This window comes from Macaca fascicularis, chromosome 12 (assembly GCF_037993035.2).
Source record: "Macaca fascicularis isolate 582-1 chromosome 12, T2T-MFA8v1.1".
Taxonomy (NCBI): domain Eukaryota; kingdom Metazoa; phylum Chordata; class Mammalia; order Primates; family Cercopithecidae; genus Macaca; species Macaca fascicularis.
The window spans coordinates 47,389,183-47,413,717 of NC_088386.1; the positions used below are offsets into that span (position 1 = coordinate 47,389,183).

Below are 24,535 nucleotides of genomic sequence, written 5' to 3' on the forward strand. Positions count from 1 at the left end.
TCTCCCTAAGTTGTATGTTTAGCTTCTTTTCTTTCAAATTCTTTCTCAAGCCTATTTTTCCCTTTATGTGTTCTTTGGCTAAAAGCATCCTTTAGCTTGAGATCTTATCTGTGTAGATTACATGATGTTCATCTAAGATTTTTGGCCATGATCATTATCAGTTACAAATTGTCCAATAAATGTCATAGAGTTGATCTGATCCAGTTGTCAAAAGCCTAAAGTAACAACTTTTGGGAGGATTTGAAATGACTGGCATAGGTCAACAAACTGCAACTGGTTTGACTGCTGGCTGTTCAGCCTGTGAATGGTAGATTCAGCCAGCTGAACAAACCTCATCCAAACGGGTAATCCCCAATGAATATTTGTGGTGTGAAATGAAGAGAGAAGCTCCATGCCCATTGTGTATCCACGGTGTCCTCGTCAGCACAGGAATCACTGCTCCATGTGGATATTCACAAATACAGAGGGCACTCAGGAACTATTTAGTGTCGTGTTTTTCTTTTTCTTTATGAGACAGAGTTTCGCTCCTGTTGCCCAGGCTGGAGTGCAATAGCACGATCTCGGCTCACCGTGTAACCTCCGCCTCCCAGGTTCAAGCGATTTTCCTGCCTCAGCCTCTTGAGTAGCTGGAATTACAGGCATACGCCACCACGCCCGGCTAATTTTGTATTTTTAGTAGAGAAGGGGTTTCTCCATGTTGGTCAGGCTGGTCTCGAACTCCCGACCTCAGTTGATCTGCCCACCTCGGCCCCGCACAGTGCTGGAATTACAGGCATGAGCCACTGCGCCCGGCCTAGTATTCTGTTTTTCTTACATGTATCACAGTTAGGCCCCACAATAGCAGCTATAGCAATAAAATTGTATAATAAGTAGCTCTAAACTGACTCAAATAATTTCTAAGGTATCAAAAAAATCCCAAGTTTATGATTCTGCAATAGTCAAACAGTTGGACTTTCATCCAATTTGTTGAATTATTTTCTACTAAGATCTGAAAAGCAGATGAAAGAAGAAAGCCTCATAGCCAACAGATCCCTTCTTTGCACTTTCCGAAAAATAATAGGACTTTCTCCTATTTTGTCTAACGCACTGCATTCATAGCCCATGAAACACAGAGTAGGTTTCCATTAGAACGTATTGTTTATGCCGTGTCACTGTGCTAAAACCTTCCTTGTAATTGTTCTCTTGGCTGGTTTCAATTAAAGACTATTTGTTTTTTTCTCTCTTTGTATCAATTGGTAAAACATAATGCAGCACAATGTTATAGCTCAAAACCTAACAATATTCCCACGAAGAAGACATGTCAGAGTCAGTGTGACGCTACCAGCGAATTTCTTCTTTCTTATCAAAGTTTCCACATACACTCAATCAAGGAACTCATTATTGTTCATCCTGCTGCCTGGCCTCTTAATATTTGAAATCAAGTCCATTCTCTCACCCCTCACCCCTTTAATATTTACCTGTCTTTTTCCTCAGCCCTGCTGGAGAAATACATCAGATTTCTCCAGAGCTAAGTCTCTCTCTTCAGCTATTACTTTCGCTGCTGCTGGGCTCTTCCTCTAGACCCTCTGCCATGTCATCAGATCCCATGAATACTTGAGATTGAAATTTGCATTCAATTTCTATTAAAACCAACTTCAACAGTATGCGTACAGTAATGGATGCAGACAATTCTACTTGATTCAGGACAAATCTCTGCTGTTACAATTAAATAAATTCCCTTCTTCTGGGCCTCAGGATTGAGGAAGAACATCAGATTCTTCATTCTTGAAGGCAAACCTTTAACAACGCTGTCGTGTATCAGTATGTTATAGACCAAAATAATCTAATGCAAACGTAGGCTGTCTTATGGGAAGGGATTTGCTCAGATAGGGCTGTTATGGGGCCAGTGGATTCGGCACTGCTCAGAACTGCCTTAGGTAACAGCTCCACAGGTTAAAACCATGTGACTCCATACATATCTGAAGGAACCGTACATGTGCACCCAAGAACACAGAAGACTGGGCTAGGCATGCTGGTTGCCTTCAATCCACAGGGACCTGCATGAGGGTTAGGGTTAAGGCCAGAGCATCAGACAGCAGGACCAAGACCAACCCTATTAAGTTACAAAGTCAAAGTTCAGCTGTTTCTTTGCAATGCTTTTTAGAAAGTGAATTCCCAATAGCCAAAAATTTCAAACGGAAGCAGGTTATCTATCTGATTGTGGTTGTTGGAGAAGGGAGATTAGTCTAAAAGACATTTTATGTATCCTTCCAACTCCAATGCTCTAGGATTCAGGGCTTTTAACTTATTTTATTTGAAACTACTTCATTATCTGCCTATTTCCTTTTTAAAGAGAGTGAAATGGAATAAATACATCTTTCTTATTAAGCCCTTGTCCAGTAGATGAATGTGACGAAGGCTATTACTGGTTCAACAAATTCTATCTTCTCTTCCTCCTGGACTGCAAGAGTGCCTCCGCTGCAATAAGTATGACTACGTAACCAAGTTCTAACCAGTGAAATGTGAGTAATAACGTGCTCTATCTCCAGGCCCGGCAAGCTGACTAGAGACATCATACCTGGGCTAAGGGCCCCAAATCACAGAGGGAACAAACTTTCTGCCCAATTCTCCCCTCCCCCAACTCCATCCTCCCTCCCAGCCAAGGAACACCTGCCTCAGACTGTTAAGTGAGCAATAATAAGTTTCCATTGTGTTTGAATCACTACACATTTTGGGGTCTATTTATTAAGGCAGCCTGACCTACATACTAATGTACCTAGAAGTATTCTTATTTCTTAAACTAAAATCTCAGTTTACTTTCTTTCTATATAGTTCTAGAAACTAATGAATATTTTACCCAATTATCCAGAAAGCTTTTAACAAATGCATACAATTTATATTTAAAGCAATACCATGTTTGTTTTTATTATTAATGTACCAATTTATTACACTTTATCTGAAGTTTTTTTTACATTTTAAAATTATTTTGTGCATTTAGCGCATTCTCATAATTTAGCAAAGAGAAAGTGAGTGGCTTAATTACTGTTTTCAAAAATAAAGAATGCGATGTTCTTCCGCTATCCTACAGTAATAAATTGGATGCATTTGCCCATACTTTTTGATGCACACTATTTAAATTTTCCACATTTCTGATAAATCTTCAGGTTTTTTCATGTGGTTATTTTTACATGGACTGTATTCTGCATATGAAAGAGCTTAATATTTAGAATTGAGTCATTACAGGCTTTTTACCATTTCTCTGCAAAACAGAGAAACTTTCTCTAGATATTTTTCACAAAACTTAAATGATAAAATTATTTAATGGCTAATGTCTGAGCCATATTGTTGATGGATCATAGTAAGATACATTAAAAAATAGATCAATAAAATAACAGGAAATTTCTAATAAAAGCAAACCCTCAACTATAATAAATATCCATATAAGTACTATTCCCTACAAAATGATCACTTTGGGAGGCTTATGATTAAAAGAATTCTCACTCACTTCGTTTGAGAAAATTCAGTACTTGATATTTATACTTTCATATGACACACATACACATACACACACACACACTGCTATACACACACACTGCTATTTATACTTTCATATGACACACACACACACACTGCTATACACACACACTGCTATTTATACTTTCATATGACACACACACACACACTGCTATATACACACACTGCTATTTATACTTTCATATACACACACACACACACCAAATACTCCTAGCTTGACCAGCAAGCCACTATACTCATCAGAAATATTATATATTTTAATTAACTTTTTAATAAAAACCATTTGGTATCAAATTATTAATAACTGAGAAAATAAAGACATATACATTTAAATAAAACAGATGGCTTAGTTTTCTTCTCCTGGTCCTTTCTTCATTGGGGACTCAATGTTATACTTCATATTTTCAGAGTTCTTTTATTATATTCTTCCCAAGAATACTGAGTTAACTTTTAACTAGAGAACTTCTGAAATCTCTGGAAACATACATCTACAATTCAATTTATCATACAAGTTTGGTTAAAGGAAAATAAAAATACAAAAACATCTATATTTCTCACCTCCCATCAAACCTGTGCTTCAGGAAATCAAAGAGGGCTTTCTGCATCATGTCTGTTACCTTTGCAGAGGTGAGAAAAAAAGAATGAGGCAAACACATGCAGAGAGAGAGAGAGAGAAGTCAAAAGTGAGAGAGGAGGGAGGGAAGGGCACTATGAGCCAAGACCTTATTGCAGCCAGTCGTCTCCTGGGGGGAAGTTACCATGGAAGATGTTTTTCATGCTTAACCATGTGCAATTGCTAATTTCCACCCCCCTTGGTTCTTCTCCAGGGTGTTGAGGAACAAACCAGCAGTGTTCACCGGACCCTCTTCCCTCTTCCCTCTTCCCTCGTTAGGGGATAGAACTGCTGCCAGGAGACAACAGGCTGGCTTTGTACACAGGTGCCGGGCATCCTTGGCACGCCTGAGCTGTGCCTGCCTCCAGTGAGGAGCAGCTAGAGAATTGAGGCCAGCACTGGACTCAGCCTTCCTGCTAGTTTGTGCGTGTTGGAGGAAATTCTCCATGCCCATGGCTGGATTTTTGTAGACCACTCCTCCTGCTCATCCCTCTGACATTTCCAACTCAGAGAAAGACAAGAGAGAAAGAGAGGGGGAGAGAGCAAGGATTCTTAGATCTGCCTGAAAGAGATTCATTAATTCATTCAGCAAATGTGTACTGAGTGCCTACTATGTGCCACACATTGTCCTAGCTCGATGGGAATGGTGTCCTGGAGGCTGCTAACCTTCAGAGTTTAAATGTCATATCTACCTATTTTTTAATCCATGCTAGCACAAAGTCAAAACAAACATCTGAAACAAAGTCTCTACTCTTTTCCTTGTCACATGGTTTTGTTTAATCTCCAAAGTTTAAAAATGTGCCCTTTAAAATAAACAAGCAGAGAAGGATTTGGTGGCATATGCCATCATCTTAAAACCCCAGCAGGGTGAACTCTGTTTGGGCTTTAAAAGTTTGGGTTTGCTGGAAGATTGATTGTTTGTCCTCTTGTGCTGTTCATTGTCTATTACTTCTAATAATGAGAATGGTCAAGACAGATAAAGTCCTTTTCTTTGCATTTAATGCACAGCAAATCTTTGACCAGATCTTCCCATTGTAAATATTTTGAGAGAGGTATTTCTAAACAATGTAATACATAAAAGATGAGAAGTGTCCAAGAGAGGAAAGAAAGGGCAAAGGGCCTTGTGAGCCCCACACAGTACCCCCTGCCTTCCCATGCTGAGCACTGGCTTCCATCAGGACCCACGTGGAAACAGACCCTTGAGGAGCAAGCGGCAACACGACCGTCTCCTGGGCGCTCGATCAAGAACTCAAGAGTAACAGATGATATTTGTACCTCATAACCTTTCAGTGACGGCCCCACTAACACCACCGGACGCATTGATGGCACAACATCGTAAGGAGGAATGTGCTCCGTCTGAAAAAGAGGATTCGACACGTGTGACAAGGTGAGGTTGAGCATGCCTCTCCACAGTCACAACATTCATAATGCTCAGGTCAAACGACAAATGATTATCAAAGTCCCCAGCGAGGAGGCTCTTCCCTTATTTCACAGCCACTTTGGGTCACTGAAATGGAGCACTGCAGGCATGTACGTATAGGAACCTTAACAGTAGATTTAAAAAGGAAACACAACTTACCACTTTTTGCTTCTGTTTTGCTAAAAGACAATAACGAGAGCCATATCAAAATATGTAATCTCTGCAAATGACAGTACATGAGTTTAAAAGATGGAAGAATGTGCCCATTTGCCCCTATAATTATCTTCACCACTTTCCTATCACCCACTTTGGAGAACCTGCTTTATGATTTCATTCTGGACATGTCAATGTTGAAGACGTATGAAAAACAGACAGCTCCTTCCCTGGTACAAACGACCTTATATCCTGATTTCTCACTGGGTGGGAGTTGGGTACAGGAGTTGAGAACAACATTGGAAGTTCCAGGCCGGCCTTCACCATGGGTTGTTCCCGTGCTGGACACAGCACAGTGTTGCTGGGAACAAGTTGGACAAATGCAATTTCATAAAAGGAAACAGAATAACCACTTGGGCAAAAATGACTAGCATCTCAATCACTAGTTATGTTTATATTTGTAACTCATAATTCTGCACTCCCTCGGGCATTTTTGCCCATTTTCTAGAATATTGGCACATTTTTCCTACTATCTTGCTTTTCAATTTCAAATAAATTTATAACCAGTTATTCCTCAGATAAATTTATAACCATTTTTCCTGTTCTTTCCTGTTTGTAATAGCTAAAGTCTGCAATGTCCTGAATGTCCAATAAATGGGAACAAAGCAAAATATACTCAATAACTGATTCAAAGCAATTCTGTGGACATCCAAGCAGGTCCAGTCTAGTTGCGCACAGCTCAGCAACCTGGTTTGATTCAGTGTCCTGTAGATCAGAGGGCTTCACATGAACAAGGACCCAAACACTTAGAACCATTCCAGAACCAATCCAGTTGCCTCCAGTTTTGGTAGGCCAGAATAGGGCCTTGGACTTGCCTTTCCAAATTGATAATACAATTGGAATTCGTAATTAGGGCACTGGATGCCCTAATGCAACAGTTCTAGGCCAGAATGAAATTAGCCTATAGGAGTCAGGGAATGTGGTAGAAGAAAAATTCCTACATGAAGACCTCCATAGTTTCCAAATGCACCACAACTCCCAATTAGGCCACCATTGTCTCTTCATTACCATGAATTCCAGGGCTTGGCTGTCTGCTGTCCAAATGGAAATGAGGCTGTCCCTCATTTGGGCCCTGCCTGACTCTCTGCTTCAACCCTCCCAGCTCAGGCTGTACCAATACATCCTGAAGTTCCACATGGAGACTGAAAACAGGGCATTTTCTTGAGAGTCTGCTTCACTTTGTTTCCTTTTTTTATTTTTACTCACCATCTTAAAGTCTGTCCGTTTCTTAGGTAAAATAATGAATTTTTTGAATATCAGTTTACACAATGGACAGTTATTAACTCAGGGGGGTAAATAAGATTTTTCAAAATTATATTCTAACGATGTGAATTTTTTAGTACCATTTTAAATCAAATCAAATTACCATAGAAAACAAATAAGAAATGAAATATTAATTAGAAAAACCTTTAAATTAAGCCTTCAAATTGTTTCCAAATTAGCAAAAATACTTGCATGTGTGTTCAAATATTTTAAAAAGGAATACAGTCTATGAATAGGAGTTTAACTAAAACCCTCACCTGTTGATGTGGGAGTTGCTCGAAATGTCCCAGATACCATTTCTCCAAGACTTGAAGAAGAATTTCCACTTGATTTCCTAGGATATAGAAAAGGAACTAAAGACTCACTCCCCAGATTCTTTGAAAATAGAACTTGAGAGTACAAAGCTTTCTTTGGCCCTCATCCTATTAAATAATTCAAAACACACCAAATTCTGCTATAAAGAACTTCAAGAATCTGTCCAAATGTTTTCTTTGACCTCATTTCTAAGAGAATGTGGAGAACTAGTTAAGACCTGAAATATTTTGCAAAAGCATCTCTTCTAGTTAGTCAATGCGGAAATCAGGCAAAACTGTCACTGACGGGAATGTTCTTATGAACTGCTTGTTAACCTAACACCAGGCACCAATGTGCCAGTCAGATGTCAAACACAGCTCAAAACAAGCAGTAAGACCCGGAGAAACCATTTCTTCTTACAAGATGATTACATGGGCATCAGAGTTAAGAACTGATTATAGGGAATTGGTCACAGAAAATATTATTTATTTGAATGGAAGATCCTCAACTCTGGTCTCCTCAGGTGTGCTCTGGAAGCTTCCCTGAAGCCCACAGACGCCATCAGGAGCTGCCACCTTCCTACTTCCGCAGCGCCCTTCTCTTTTAGTCCTTAAGAGTATGGTCCCTATAGTCAGAAAAATCTCTCTCTCCTCTTAGCTCTGCCACTTACTAGTTGTGGGACTGTGGCACATCATAATGTCTTTGAGCCTTAGGTTCCCCACCTATAGAAGGAGATGCTACACCTCACATGGTTGGTATAAAGATCAAACAAAATCATGTCTGTGAGCTCTTGGCTTTACTATTTGTGACTGCCACGAGGTAAGTTTTTAGTTTAAAAGTATATATAGTCAGCCGGGGGCGGTGGCTCACAGCTGTAATCCCAGCCCACTTTGGGAGACCAAGGTGGGCGGATCACCTGAGGTGGGCAGATCACCTGAGGTCGGAAGTTCCAGATCAGCCTGGCCAACATGGTGAAACCCCCATCTCTACTAAAAATGCAAAACTGAGCCAGGCATGGTGGCAGGCACCTGTAATGCCAGCTATTCCAGAGGCTGAGGCATGATAATTGCTTGAACCTGGGAGGCGGAGGTTGCAGTGAGGCGATATTGTGCCACTGCACTCCAGCCTGGGTGACACAGCAAGACTCTGTCTCAGGAAAAAAAAAAAAAAAAAAAAAAAAATTATATACTGTTATGAGAGGCTTAACAATGGGGATATCCTCTGAGGAATGTGTCACTAGGCAATTTCGTTGCTGTGTGAGCACTGTAGAGCGTCTTACACAAACCTAGATGGTACAGCGTACTCCATTGCTCTGGACTACAAACCTGTATAGGATGTTACTATACTGAACACTGTAGATGACTCTAACACAGTGGTTAGTATTTGTGTATCTAAATCTAGAAAAGATACAATAAAAATACGGTATTATAATCTTATGGGACCACCACCATATGTGTGATCATCTTTGACAAAAATGTTATTTGGCCCATAGCTGTAATAATTAACTAATAATAATAATAAAGCTTTTAAAATGATAATAATTCATTGTTGTATACAACAAATATTGATGGTACATCTCTGTTTTAGAAAGTAAAAATGTAACAGTGGCATTGGGGAGACAAAATCCTTTCCCTTATTGAGTCATATACTAGTAGGACATATCAGTACAGGTTGAATATCCCTTATCCAAAATGCTTGGGAGCAGAAATGTTTTGGATTTCCATTGTTTTCAGATTTTGGAAATTCGCACTATATACTTACTAGCTGAACATCCCTAATCCAAATGTCTGAAATCTAAAATGCTCTGATGAGCATCTCCTTCAAGCATCATGTCAGTCCTCAAAAAGTTTTGAATTTTGGAGCATTCTGGAGTTCAGCTTTTCAGATTATGGATGCTCAGCTTGTACCAAACAAGATAAATAGGTAAACATATAATATTTCTGAGAGTAATAAGTGTAACAGAAAAAACTAACTCAGGGAAAGGATGGGACTTACAGGGAAGGGGAGTGAGTACAATTTTAAATACAGTTGGCAGGAAAGGGGTCACTGAAAGGGTGACATCTAACAAAGATATAAAGCAGATGGAGTGGCCTGGTGAAAGTGTGAAGAGAAAGGTTCTAGTAAGAAAAAACAGCAAATGCAAAGACCCCAAGACAGGAAAACATGCTCCCCATGTGTCTAAAAAGAAGCATGGAAGACAAACAGTTTAGAAAAAAAGGGATGATATGGTTTGGATCTGTGTCCGCAGGAAATCTCATGTTGAGATGTAATCCCCAGTGTTGGAGTTGGGGCCTGGTGAGAGGTGATTGGACCATGGGGGCAGTCCCTCATGAATGGTTTGGCACCATCTCCTGGTGCTGTTCCTGTGACAGTGAGTGAGTTACAGTGAGATCTGATTGTTTAAAAGTGTGTGGCACCTCCCTGTCTCTTCCTCCTGCTCCAGTCATGTAAGACACCTGCTCCTGCTTTGCCTTCTGCTACCAGTAAAAGCTCCCTAAGACCTCCCCAGAAGCAGATGCTGCCATGCTTCCTGTACAGTCTACAGAACCATGACAATTAAAGCTCTTTTCTTCATATGTTATCCAGTTTTATAGAAGTGTGAGAACAGGCCGGGTGCAGTGGCTCACACCTGTAATCCCAACACTTTGGGAGGCTGAGGCAGGCAAATCACAAGGTCAAGAGTTCGAGACCAGCCTGACCAACATGGTGAAACCCCACCTCTACCAAAAATACAAAAATTAGCCAGGCATGGTGCGCACTGGTAACCCCAGCTACTCAGGAGGCTGAGTCAGGAGAATTGCTTGAACCTGGGAGGCAGAGGTTGAAGTGAGCCAAAATTGCGCCACTGCTCTCCAGCCTAGGTGACAGAGCAAGACTCCGTCTAAGAAAAAAAAAAAAAAAGAAGTATGAGAACAGACTAATACAAGGGACAAGAGGGATTAATATTAATAATAGTATTGGCAAGTTATATGCTAAAAAAGATCGATAATTAAAAGTGGGGTAACTATACTTTTGTGATCTCCTATTACTGTTGGAGCAGTTCTTATTATGACAAAAGTGGGCGCCCAAAGAACACAGGAGTTTTTTGAAATAGAAAAGCATTCAACAGAAAACAGAGGTTGAGGGTCAAGAGAAAGAGCTGCTTCTATTTTAGAGCTTTCAAAAAATTGTAACACATATGAAATCAAGGCTTCAGTGCAGGCTGCGACACGGTACATGCAGACTCAGGATGAATTGGTTTCTCTTCTCTCAAGCTGTGCTTGTGTTCCTGGGGCCTTTAAATACCTGCACTCTGAGATCTACATGGCTACTTGAGTGGTTCACTATAAAGGTTGTTTCACCTGAAGCTGTCTTCACCCAAATACCAGGGGAAAAGAGATGCCACAAAAAGCCTGGGGTGGAGAAGGTACTGTCAGTGCCGGGACCTGCACGTACCATCACATTATGTGCCCGCTTAAGGGAGAGTCTGTAAGTGAACCAAGAGGAGCCATAATGCTTGTTCAGGTCAGCTCCCACTCACTGTGTGGAGAAAGAATGCCCGAAGTGACTCTCCTAGAGGAAAGCCTGGGTTCCAAGGAGGGCTTGCTGAGGCCACAGAAAACAGTCTTTGCCATGGAATTCATATGGTCTCCAGTGGTGTTAGGCTTCAGCATGCACAGAAGGTAGAGAACTATCTGAAACTCTTCTGTGTCAATTTCAGAAACACCTTGCACACAGCAAAGTATCTTCTATTTTGACAGCATACACTCTTGAAAATATCACCCAATTTTCTGACCAAAAAAAAAGTGCATAGAAAAGATGGAAACGTACCCTCCGTGAAAACGTCCTCTTTTTTGTTCTTGCTGAATCCGTATGTTCTCCAATCTGAGTGGACTTGGAATGAAGCCAATTTCACAGCCCTCTTTCACCAGCCTTCCTATCCACCAATCATTGTTATATTTCTGGAATTCAGAAATAAAATTGCTATCAATAGTAATTCACTTATCTTCACGTTGTTTATGAATCTTAGGGGACAAGAAGAATAAAATGCTATTTATAAGATATGATATTATACTATATTTTACATAAACTATATTTTATATGTATATGTGTATACCATATTTTATATAAATTATATTTTATATGTATGTGTATACTATATTGTATACATCATACTATATACCATATTTATATAAACTATACTCTCATAGTATACTATACTTTATTTTATATAAACTATATTGTATATGTATATGTGCATATATGTCTATATATCTATACTGTTTTATATAAACTATATTGTATATGTATATATGCGTGTATATATACCTGTACTATATTTTATATAAACTATATTGTGTGTGTGTATATATGTGTGTGTGTGTATATATATCTCTCTATATATCTGAGGTAGATTCATAGACTAAAGCAGGGTTCTGCAAACTTTTTCTGTAAAGGTCCAAGTAGTAAATATTTTAGGCTTTGCCGACCATGTGGTCTCTGTTACAATTAGTTGAATCTGCTGTCCTTGTGTGAAAGCAGCCTCAGGCAAACATCAACAAGTGAGCATGGCTCTGTTTCAATAAAACTTTTCTTTACAAAAAAGGCAGTGGGTCAGACTGGACCTGTGGGCTATAGTTTGTGAACCCCTGGACTAATGTCTGGTCCTAACCTTTGGATTCTTTTGGTCTTTGTCAAGAAGCTCTAACCAATTCTTTATTTATTTATTTATTTATTTATTTATTTTTTATTATTATTATACTTTAATTTATTTTATTTTATTATTTTATTTTTTTATTATTAACCAATTCTTAAAGAACATATTTCACAAGGATAAATATGCACCAATGTAATTGGGACTCTGGAAGGCAAGACGGATATGTCTGATATGAAATACATTTAATAGTCCATAATTTGTCAAAAGCTCTCAGGTAAAAATTCCACAATACTATTTGTAGTGTAATCTCACCGGGGAAGAGTCATGATCTTTCAAATATAGATTTGCAAATTAATGTCCAACTTACTACTTGAAGAAAAAGATGCCTACTCTTACAAAGTCTGAGCATATTACATATTTGTATGTGAAATTTTGCAAGTAATTTCCAAACGCTCTGAAGCCCAAGGGGAACTCCAGAATTTCCATTTAAGTTAAGTTCCATGACATGTAAACTCAAGACCCAAGTCTATGCAAAGGCTTCAACCAGTGTGGGGTGAGAGTCTGTCAATGTGGGCTTATTTGGTGGATCAGTAAAATTGCATTTCTAACTATACATTTGCTGAATTATAGAGCAGAAAGCAATTTAGTTCAAGCTCCCTGCCTCAAGGAAAGGTTTCTGCTAGGTCACTTCTACAAAATAGGTATCAGCTCTATTGTTTAAACTCTCCGGAGATGATTCTAAAAACTTCCTTTACTGTTTTTATCAGTGTTGGGCAAGACAATTCTCTCCTACTTTGACCCAAAACATATATATTTATAAACACATATATTTTTTTCAAAATGTAACAATGATATGTAGTTTGTTTTGCTGAGCTCATAGAAAAGTGAAATATATATATGTGTGTGTGTGTATATATGATTCTGATACATTATGAAGGAGGAATGGAAGGTTTCATTGAATTATCATAGCATGAAGTTCTGGGTAAACTTTAAGTTATTCTGAGTAACAGCTTTACACTCATGAGAAATGTGGTCTGGTAAGAATTTGGCCTTTGTTAGGCACACAGCTTCTCCATGCATATTATATGAGTGGCATATAGTATATTGCATTGAAATAAATGTAAATTGAGGGCTGGGCATGGTGGCACATTCCTGTAATCCCAGCATTTTCAAAGGCTGAGGTAGAAGGATCAGTTGAGGCTAGGAGTTTGTGGTCAGTCAGGGCAACATAGCAAGACCCCATCTACACACACACAGACACACACACACACAATTAGCTGGGTGTAGTAGTGTGCCTGTAGTCCTAGTGCACTACACAATTAGCTAGTGTAGTGTACTACACTATTAGCTAGCTATGCAATTAGCTAGTGTAGTGTACTACACTATTAGCTAGTGTAGTAGTGTACTACTAATTACCTAGTGTACTACACAATTAGCTAGTGTAGTGCACTATACTACACTACACAATTAGCTGGGTGTAGTAGTGCACCTGTAGTCCTAGCTACTTGGGAGGCTGAGGCTGAGGTGGGAGGATCACTTGAGCCCAGGAGTTCAAGACTGCAGTGAGCTGTGATTGCATCATTGCACTCCAACGAAAACAGAGCAAGACCCTGTCTCCAAAAAAATTAAAAAAGAAAGAAAAGAAATGTGAATTGACGTGATATAAAACCTTGAACAATCTAGGTCTTAGGTGTTTCTCCCCATTTTCCTGTCTTTTATTTTAGTATAACAGGCCTAAAATAATAGGTCTGTTTATTTTGGAATTAATAAAGGGCAAAGGGACCCTTTTAGAATCTTAGGTGCATAGGTCTGGAATTTAAATTTTACTGTGTTGAGGACAAAGCAGACCATGAGTCATAGTTTCCTAGGGCTTAAGTTATTTCCTGAAATGAAGTTAGCCCACTGGAACACTCATTTGTTAAATGGCACCCAAGTGACTTTAAAGGGCTCGCTGAAATGGTTAATGCAACTTCCCAAAATGTTTTAACTTAGTTCTAGGAAACAGCCAAAGCACAGTGAGAATTTGATTCAGGGTGAATGAAAGTTTTTTGAGTTACTAGGGAGAAAGTCACTATGTAAATTCAAGAGCTTAATTTGATCATCATTTGACTTACATGACAAGCATAGTTGTAGCTTTTCTCTGCATTTAAGCTTTTATTTGTTACTGAGAAAGTACTTAACATGGTGCATAATAGATAGCCTTCTAAGTGATGGATGAGAGGAAAGGCTATAACCTGATTATAGAAATGTGTTCATTTGTGTTGATGTTCTGGGAGCTTGTGCCAGCTCTCTACAAAGGTCACCTCGGTGTTGTTCCAACCCTTCTCTATTTGGATTTCCCTAAAATGATTAGCACTTTCTCTTTCAAAGATATTTTCTTATCTGATAATTTCAAGACATAAAAACAGGCGGTTCTGGTCCACATAGGATTATCAGCTCAATGCCACATATCAAACTGCCAGACTGAAGAGAAAATCACTGATCAACAAGCACATAGCTCAAACAGCAGCCAGGACAAATTGAGGCATTGATAAAATGCAGGAAAGCAATAAAATACAAGGTTGGAATGTTGGTGTGAGTGAGTGCACGTGACATGTAAGAACGTCTCTTACCTTTTCAAGGGCTGCTTCTCCTTGGACACAGTGGGTGTTAGCAATTAATGAATATGGTTTGGGCATTTTTGATGGGAATGGTGAGACATAATCAACTTAACCATTCAGATGCCAGGGCACATGTTTCAGGTCAAGAGTTCTTGTTTTCTAGACAAATGTAGACATCCTCACCCCGTGTACCATCAAGAAAGTAGAGGCCATGGTTGAAGTTGATGGGTCCTCAGTTTCTTATTACCAAGGCCCTGAAGTGTCTGTGCCTGCACTCATCTTTTCCCTGATTGTCACAATGAATTAGCATTCTTCTTTCTATCAAAGGTCTGTCCCTTCACCAGGGGTCTTGGATCCACCCTTCTTGGCTACTCAAACACTTTACCCTTTTGCCTTTCTGCTTCCCAGAGTCCTCTGCCCTTTTCTTAGCTGTAAATCTTTCTTTGAATGATTATACACTCTAGTGTTGGTTCCGTGGTCCAGGTGCACAGGACTATAGTCTACGTGTCTATAATTACAACATCGCCTGTAAATAGTCCCTTCTGGGTAGGTGCCATGCCACCAAACTTACATTTTCCTAAACTGGATCCATACATTTATGGCTCTGCAGTCACAGAAGGGGATTTAAGGTGTCCAGAGGATCATAGAGGTCTGTCGGAAATCCATGCTATAATTTTAGGGTTGACTGTGATTTAACTTTGTAAGTGTGTGATAATGCAAGCAATGATCTCAGACTTCTCAATCTTGATGAAAATGACTAGATTTGGAAGACTCAGCAAATTAAATGAGGTACCGCACTGGCAGCTCCTTGGGTCTCCCTCTGGCTAGTCTGGCTCAGAGCTGATTCCTAGCTTCAGCTTTTTGGCAGGTGAAGGGATACAGTATGTTCTACATTTACCTCTTTAATGTGTAGAAAGTCCTTAGCATCAAAGGAGATAGCCGTGCTTGGAACAGGCACATCCTCGTCCAAGGCGCCGCAGTAGCTCACATTTGTCTTCACGGCAAATGCTACAGGTTTGGACTAGGGACAGAACCATGGAATAAGGAATGAGGAAGGGAGGACAGAGGAGCGTTTTAAATATTGAAACTCTGATCGTACCAGGTAGTAAGAGAAATAACTTTCCAAAGAGGGATCTCAAATGAGTTTTACATTCTCAGGCAATATCAAGAAACCTGCAGAGACGACTCTGAAAACGATTCGGTCCTATCAGCCCAATCATTTTTCCTCTCCTGCAATACTTTCCAATATTCCAAATTTTAAAATGTGCTCTAAAGTATTAAGAGGGATAGACAAAGGCAGGGGAGAAAGACAGTCTCTTCTCTAAATCTGTGCTTATTTTAAATGATAACCAATACCTTCTTACCTTGGAATACAGGAAACGTGTGCTAGGTCTTTTTAAAAAGAAAAAAAAAAGTGGGAAGAGGATAAAATAGTATTTTTGAAATAGTCCAGATTTGAAAACCTGTGGAATTCTATACAACAGACTATCTGGTCCTTCAAGGGAAAAGAAGGGTTAGTTAGCCTCAAAGCTGATGGGCAGGGCTCTTCACAGATCATCTTCTCTCTAGCTAACACAGCTGGTTTTGAAACTCTTTTTACACAAATGCCTCTCAGCAAAGTGCTCTCAGGCTGGCACAGCCCTGTGGGGACAAGTAAACCACCAACCTAAGCAAACGGTGCTGCCACCCACATTTGGGTGACCGCAATGGCCACAAAACAGATTCTGAAAGAAAATTTTATAACAAAAATTAGCCACAGTGAGACACAAGATTCCTGATATTCTGAGCTGCTTTGTTACCAGCTTATATATTCATGCTGGGAATCTGACTGGGGAACAGCAGTTGAGGCTAGAACCTCACTGATGTCCCTTCACATGTACTGCAAGAAAAGCCCCTTCCACCAAGAGAGCACAAACATCACAGGTGTTGAGGCAAATGAAGACACCTAATTTGACTGCATTGTTCTCCTCCCACCTCTTTTTTTTTTTCTTTCTTTCTTTCTTTTTTTTTTTTTGAGACAGAGTCTTGTCGTCACCCAGGCTGAAGTGCAATGGCGTGATCTTTGCACTCCTCAGCTCACTGCAACCTCCGCCTCCTGGGTTCAAGTGATTATCTTGCCTCAGCCTCCTGAGTAGCTGGGATTACAGGGACACGCCACCAGGCCCGGCTAATTTTATTGTGTATTTAGTAGAGGTGGGGTTTCACCATGTTGGTCAGGCTGGTCTATAACTCCTGACCTTGTGATCTGACTGCCTCGGCCTCCCAAAGTGCTGGGATTACAGGCATGAGCCACTGCACCTGGCCCCTCTTTTTTCTTTTCTTTTTTTTTTTTTTTTGGTAGGGTTTTGCTCTGTTGCCCAGGCTGGAGTGCAGTGGTATGATCTCAGCTCACTGAAGCCTTTATTTCCTGGGTACGTGATCCTCCCACCTTAGCCTCCCAAGTAGCTAGAATTACAGGTGTGAGCCACCACGCACAGCCTCTCACCTCTGAAGATTTTACAATAAAAATAGAAAAGGGAAGGAATTCACTTTATTTGGGCTTCTGTTTTTTCTTCTTCTAAAAATCAGAAAGACTAAATCAATATACCTTAGGAGTCTGTCATGGAGGGCAAAGAGGACAGACTGGCCATGACCTTGTCTTGTATTTTGCTATTGTGCATAAAATGTCAATGGACAAAAGGAGTCTGTGCTTCAAAAAATCAGAAAACAAACAAAACGAAGTTGGAAGCACACAGAATGGGAGATCCCTAGTGACTGTTCTGGTTCTAACTTTCAACTGTGCAAGTGTTTCCTTGCTGCTTCCTGTGGATGCAGCGATTTCTATGGAGGCCTCTCTTTGTGGAATATCTGAAGGTCTATTTTGGCAATGGCCTTTATTGCTCGTCTTTGCTGCACTTTTCAGAGTTGTTCAAAGTCCCGAACTTCACACTGAACTTGAGGTGGGACACTGAAAGCTAGAGAGAAGAGTAGAGAAACAAACAGGGCGATCCACAGAGCAACAGCACACGTGTGGCCTGTAATAAAGGCTGAGGTAATGGACGAGGAGGGGCCAGGAATAGACAGGGCGAGCTGGTACCTGGTGGGCTCTCTGCCAACACTGGGCATGGGAGGCTTGATATTGCTAAGTTGGAAGATAACCAATAATTCACCACTAAACCAAATACAAAAAGGTGAAGGTTCTGAGGAAATGCCCCTTTGGAGATGTTAACTAACCTCAACTAGAGGTGAAGGGATCAGAGAGCTTCCCAATCTGGAGGCTTATTAGAATAATCACGAAATGATTATTCCAGAAATGTGTGAGGTAGGGGAAGAGCAGCTGGTAGCCACTGAGCAGCGACCCACTTGTGAGCTAAAGAGAGGGAAAGAGAGTCACCTTTGCTCTCTCAAGCTGGATAGCTGCTTGCTGTTCTCTCTCCTGTCGAATTGCTTCCCGGTCCTCTTCCAAAGAGACATCGGAGTCAGACGGCCTGCTTGTGTAGGAATCCGCTGAACCCTGGCAAAGAAAACAGAATAGTTTGAGATGATGTGTAGCTTCTTAAATTGTCACATGCATAACAGTATCCTGGGGCGAGTTCTTTTCATTTGCCTAAAATTTGATGCACACACTCCATGCCTTATTGCAGATATAAATTTAGATGACAGAATATAGTTAAGCGTCTGAGTTATTCGGAAAGTAGCAATGTTGTGAAGAAAAATATTTTGACTAGATTAAGTGCTAGGAAGTAAACTGCAATAAAAATTATGTGATACTCAGCACCAATTCTTCTTGTTTTTGTGCTATATTAAGCCCATATCACTTGTGAAACGTTAGTTTTCATCCATCTTCTCTTTTACATATACATCTAAAGGAAAAAGAGACTCAGCTTATTACAAAAGATAAATCCTACCTGTATTGGGGCTATGGGTCATCTATTTGTCTAAGATTTCAATATAGTAAAGCATCATCCTACATTAGTAAAATGATTTTCCAGTTTCAGTGTCAACACTATTGAACTCTTTCACTACTAAAACTTCATTGTCCTGCAGCGGCCCAGACGTGGTCAACAAGAACACTGAGCAGAAAAACAACCTTGAGGATGAAAACAGGGATGTTCTCAGTTGAAGCCCACACTAGAAGAGCTATTTAAATAGCACTGAAGGCTGGGCGCGGTGGCTCACGCCTGTAATCCCAGCACTTTGGGAGGCCCAAGTGGGCGGATCACAAGGTCAGGAGTTTGAAACCAGCCTGGCTAACATAGTGAAACCCCGTCTCTACTAAAAATACAAAAATTAGCCAGGCGTGGTGGCGGGCGCCTGTAATCCCAGATACTTGGGAGGCTGAGGCAGGAGTGAGGCAGAGGCTGCAGTGAGCCGAGCCGGCGCCATTGCACTCCAGACTGGGTGACAGAGCAAGATTCCACCTCAAAAAAAAAAAAAAAAAAAAAAAAGCACTGAAATCCAGTCTGACTGATGTGGCCAAGTTAAAAAGTCAACCACCCCCTCCATGCCTCCCCCCACAAAAAACCCCGGAGGTTTGTCTTATGGCTGCTACAGGAACATCATCCTTACAGTTTCCTTAAGCTGGCATTAGAAGTTGATATTTGCATAGATGGTAACATTTACACAGCAGAGGTATTGGGAGGACTGGTGTATTTGATATGTTTCATAAATCATGCACAGGTTTTCAAAAACATAGACCTATCCATATAGCTGAGAATTTGCTGTCCACTGGGGGGAAGAAGAGCTTTAAGAAATAGTTGACTGCTGAATCTGGCCCTTTGAAAGTTTTTCTACATGTAGAAATGTTTATTTGTGAATTTGCTGGCTTTAAGAGCAACTTTGTCTCTCAGTAGAGGCCATCATTCTAGCGAAGGTAGCATAGATTTTCCCAGCAGCCTAGAACAAGAACTCCTGGCTAGCGGTTTTATCAGAGTGCCCAGTCAAGCCCTGGTTCCAAATTTTGCCTCTGCAACGTACTGCAGAAAACATTATAGAAGTTACTGGACCACTCTGAGACAGTCTCCTTGTCTATTAAAGAGGGACACTGCCTACTTACTGAGTTCTTGCTATCGCACCAGCATGGGCTAGATACTTTGGACACTCTTTCTCACTGAATCCTCACAGCAGTGGGAAGGGAAGGCTGAGATTCAAACGCAGGTAGTTCAGCCTTAGAGCCAGCAGATTCACATCCCACACTGAGCTGCATTTGACATTAAAATACCTACTCCAGGATCTGGCACATAACAGGCACACAATAAATCAACTTTTTCATCCTCGTTTCCTAGTGCTGACATTTTCACATTGATAAAAACAAAAAGCATTAATTTCTCAATGATTATATATACACAATAACCCATCTTGAAGTGTAGCCATTTTTCTTACTGTATTTACTGCATAGAAAATGTCCTATAAACCTGATAATCGGAATGTGTCCAAATCCATGTACTTTATGTAGTGCTTCTGAAAGTGCCCTTTATAGAGGAAATGTATTTGTTAACTGAATTATAATGAAATTCCTCCGTGCAAATCTACTAGGGAAAAATTTTGGACCTACAAAACGAATCAGCGCAGGGTGACTGTTTCATAGACATATTCATTGCCTAAAAAGAGAGCTATCTTGAAGTCCTTTAAACCAGAGAGTTCTCTCAGAACACATCTTTTGTCTGAATTTAGGTACACCTGCATAAAATCCAGAAGAAGACGGAAAAAAAAAAAAAACCAATATTTCAATTTTTCTTTTTCTTTTTTTTTTTTTTTTTTTTTTTTGTAGAGATGGGGCCTTGTCATGTTGCCCAGGCTGGTCTCAAATTCCTAGGCTCAGGCGATCCTCCTGCCTTGGCCTCCCAAAGTGCTGGGATTATAGGTGTAAACCACTGTGCCTGACCCAGTGTTTCTAAAATACCGAAGGAAACAGTTTGGAGTTAGTCCTAGGCAATGCTTTGCTGGAAATGTGATATGTGATGGACCATCCTAAGGGAGCTAGACTGGCTGCTGTGAAGACATTGGGAGTATCAAGTGAGACTATGGAATATAAGTCAGTAAGAAGGCACTTGCCTAGTTTTGAAAACATGTTCTGGGGATGGTTAGTGCCTACAGTTCACAAAAAAAGCAAGCTGCCTGCTGGGGTAGTGAGTCAAGCAGCTGAATACACACTCCACTACTGCCACTAGAAGACAGCTGATTTCCTGCAACTACCTTAACAACTTTTCAAATCCTGGCATTTAATTATCTCTGAGTACACAAGAAGTGACTCAGGGACTCCTACAAATGAACTTTATGTTGAAATGTGAACGACATTGTAAGAGTCTCAAATCTAATAAACTCTACTATGGCCAAATGTGTAGAAGCAGAAGTTTCTGTTTACTCCCTGTTTCTAAGGATATTGGTAGAGGGAAAAATAAAGCACTGTGATACCCATTTTCATAATCAGTGTTATATCATCACAACATTTACTTTTTTTTTTTTTTTAACGTCATCTCCATTGCTTTGTATATGAAAAAGCAAAAGTCCAACATTCAAGAGTCCAAATTTGGCCCACAGACATGTTCTGCGGGCTTGATACCGGCTTGGTTTCTTGTTTTTATTTATTTTTGGTTTGGTTTGGTTTATTTTGTTTCAACTAGTTGAAAGGGAGTATGAACATATCCCAGAAAAAAAGGAAGGAAAAGATAAAGGAAAGGATCTGTGTTGTTTACAAAGGCACAGAGGGAAGAGCAAGTGAGCTAGAGAGGCTAGAAGGAAACTGCCTGGGCCTGACCCCTGGAAGTATCCAGGAAGGGCAGGTGGCCATGCGAGGCTTAGTAAGACCAGGACAGGTTGGAGAGGCATCACCCAGATATCTGGTTAAATAGTTAACGATCGAAAAGACAGAGAGATGGCAAGAAGGAAAGAATGTTAGATGCTAAGAGAACACAACTGAAGACACAAATGTTACTAGGCCTGGCCAAAGCTGGAGAGACCTGATGGAAGCCCCATCAGCTTATAATTTTCTAGCATTCTGTTTCATAAAACAGGTAGGAGCAAGCTACCCAATGTATCAAGTGATCTAAAACTGGGCTGTTAACCCACGTGCAAGAAACATGACAGTGACTAGTCCTTCAAAAGCTCTTATGCAGACACCTCTGCAAGTCATACCATGTAGTGATAAAGTCATATTGCAGTGAGCCAAGATCACGCCACTGCACTCCAGCCTGGGTGACAGAGCCAGACCCTGTCTCAAAAAAAAAAAAAAAAAAAAAAAAAAGAAAGATATTTTGGTCTAGTCTTTTTTCCCTTTAGGGAATCTTCTCAAGTACAAAAGGCAAAATGCAGATAGTAACACTGGAAAATCAGCTAGCTGTGGTCTTCTGAGAGAAGGAAGATGATCTTAAGTGAAACAATGCAAGGGCTTCTTCTCATTCACAGAGAGAGGGTGCATGATATCAACAGGACAGCAGCCATGGCTGTTGGAGCCAGACAGTATTGGGTTTGACGCTGTCACCAGTTCTAGTTGGCTGTGAATCTTAAGCAAGTTATTTAACCTTCTGAGTCCTAATTTCCCCTGTTAGAAAATGTAGATAATAATGCACACCTTGTAGAGTTTCCTGGTGTTTGGTTTCAGATGAAACATCATTTCTTTTTCAACATCATGGGGGAAATTTGGAAAATACCAGCAATTAAACTTTGACCCACTAATTAAAGGTTTGGCAGCTTTTTCACATTAAATTTTTGGCTGCCCTAGAGTCTTAGGATTGTTCTTTGTTTAAAAATAGCTTTATTGAAGTATAACTTACATATACATAAAATTCACACATTTTTAGTGTACAATTCAATGATTTTTAATAAATTTACAGAAGACAATTTATATCACAATCTAATAGAACATTTCTAACCCCTCAAAAGAAACCTTGTGCCTATTTGCAGCTATTCTCCATTCCCAGCTCAGGACGACGCATCTACTTACTTATCTTGTCCTTTTAAAACGGAAATAGACTTTCTCTTTTTATGAGTAATTTTAGTATTTAGGCAAATCATTAAATTACAGCAAGGAGAGGCAAGGGTCTACAAAGGTTTGATTTTAAAATGCAACCAGGCCGGGCATGGTAGCTCATGCCTGAAATCCCAGCACTTTGGGAGGCTGAGGCAGGAGAATTGCTTGAGCCCAGGAGTTTGAGACCAGCCTAGGTAACATAGTAAGGCCCCATATCTACAAAAAATAAATTTAAAACAAAATTAGTCAGGCATGGTAGTGTGCACCTATAGTCCCATTACTTGGGAGGGTGAGGTGGGAGGATTACTTGAGCCTGCAAGGTCGAGGCTCCAGTGAGCCATGATCATGCCAAAGCACTCTGCCTGAAAGACAAAACAAGACTCTGTCTCAAATAAATAAATAAATAAAATAAAATGCAATCATACTGGAACAGAATCTTGCCACTGTTGGAAGTGCTGGGCCTCCTAGCCCCACAATCCCAGTCTCTCACAACCTAGCTTAGCTCTCCATTCACTGAATGCTGACCATCAGTCGGATACTAGAGTGGCCACTACATGAGAGAGAACTGCTCATTTTCCTGGGGATTCTTGCCTCATCTGCAAAATGAGAATGAAGTCCTTCTTTGGGATTGATTTGAGAATCAATAAGATAATACATGTACAACATAGTGCATAAGCGTAATGCTGATGCTACTAAACCAGTGCTGTCCAAAGGAACTTTTACTGCAATGACGGACATGGACGCTGTCTACTATGGCAGCCACAATCCACATGTGGTTATTGAGCCCTTGAAATGTGACTAGAGAGACTAATACGCTGAATTTTTAATTTAATTTTTTAGAATTTTAAAGTGTTACTGCCTTTTAATTAATTTAAATTTAAATTCTACCTGTAGCTAGTGGCTACCATATTGGGCTGTGTGGTAGTAGACATTCAAAATGTCAGTTTCCCCTTCTGGATCAGATAAACGAATGCTAATCTTGGTGTAAATCTGGCATTTTAAGAGTTGCACTGGGCCAGGTGCCATGGCTCATGCCTGTAATACCAGCACTTTGGGAGGCCAAGGCAGGTGGATCACCTGAGGTCAGGAGTTCAAGACCAGCCTGGCCAACGTTGTGAAACCCTGTCTCTACAAAAATACAAAAATTAGCTGGGTGCACTTTGGGAGGCCGAGACGGGCGGATCACGAGTTCAGGAGATCGAGACCATCCTGGCTAACACGGTGAAACCCCGTCTCTACTAAAATACAAAAAAAATTAGCCGGGCGAGGTGGCGGGCGCCTGTAATCCCAGCTACTCGGGAGGCTGAGGCAGGAGAATGGCGTGAACCCGGGAGGCGGGGCTTGCAGTGAGCTGAGATCCGGCCATTGCACTCCAGCCTGGGCAACAGAGCTAGACTCTGTCTCAAAAAAAAAAAAAAAAAAAAAAAAATTAGCTGGGTGTGGTGGTACACACCTGTAATCCCAGCTCTTTGGGAGGCTGAGACAGGAGAATTGTTTGAATCTGGGAGAAGGAGGTTGCAGTGAGCCGAGATCATGCCACTGCACTCCAGCCTGGGCAACAGAGTAAGACTCTGTCTCAAAATAAATAAATAAATAAATAAGGTGCATTAAGTAGACTAAGCGATCATGAAACGCTCAGAGAAATATATCACTCCCAATGAGTTTGTGCCCGTTTTTCTCTGCTAAGTTTGTAATGACTTGACAATGCATTTCTCCACATTGCAGAAGGAACACAGCCCATTCTTGGTGACTTTCCCAGATTTCCCTGGGTAGATGAGTGAATATAACTCACCTACAAGGTTGCCATTAGGCTATCTTTATCTTGACAGGCCGGCCCCTCCCTTTCTTGCAAATACGCTTTCTTTTTCCTTCACCCCCTTTATCAAACACGTCCAGAGCTCTTTGCTAGGGCACCCAGCCTAGCAGGGTCCGGGCTGTGTCTCCAAGTACGTAGGCCCTACACTGCCTGGCATGGCAGGACCTCGAGTTTGTACAAAGAAAGACACAGTCACTCCCATCAGAATCTCTCTCTTCT

General features: G+C 40.6%; 1 protein-coding gene across 12 annotated transcripts in view; it reads right to left on the reverse strand.

Moving 5' to 3' along the window:
- Positions 1 to 24,535, reverse strand: part of CACNB4 (calcium voltage-gated channel auxiliary subunit beta 4) — a 268,744-nt gene that overhangs the window by 32,345 nt on the left and 211,864 nt on the right. For 4 of the 12 annotated variants that reach the window (XM_005573185.4, XM_005573186.4, XM_005573187.4 and 1 more), the window contains 7 exons: positions 17,926 to 18,045; positions 15,451 to 15,573; positions 11,127 to 11,257; positions 7,280 to 7,356; positions 5,706 to 5,725; positions 5,402 to 5,482; positions 4,072 to 4,130 (listed from right to left, as the gene is read on the reverse strand). In XM_005573185.4, the coding sequence (XP_005573242.1) occupies positions 4,072 to 4,130; positions 5,402 to 5,482; positions 5,706 to 5,725; positions 7,280 to 7,356; positions 11,127 to 11,257; positions 15,451 to 15,573; positions 17,926 to 18,045 (611 nt within the window). Of the gene's footprint in view, positions 1 to 4,071; positions 4,131 to 5,401; positions 5,483 to 5,705; positions 5,726 to 7,279; positions 7,357 to 11,126; positions 11,260 to 15,450; positions 15,574 to 17,925; positions 18,046 to 24,535 lie in introns of those variants that run through there. The other 8 variants (XR_012421105.1, XR_012421106.1, XR_012421107.1 and 5 more) reach the window with 4 other exon arrangements.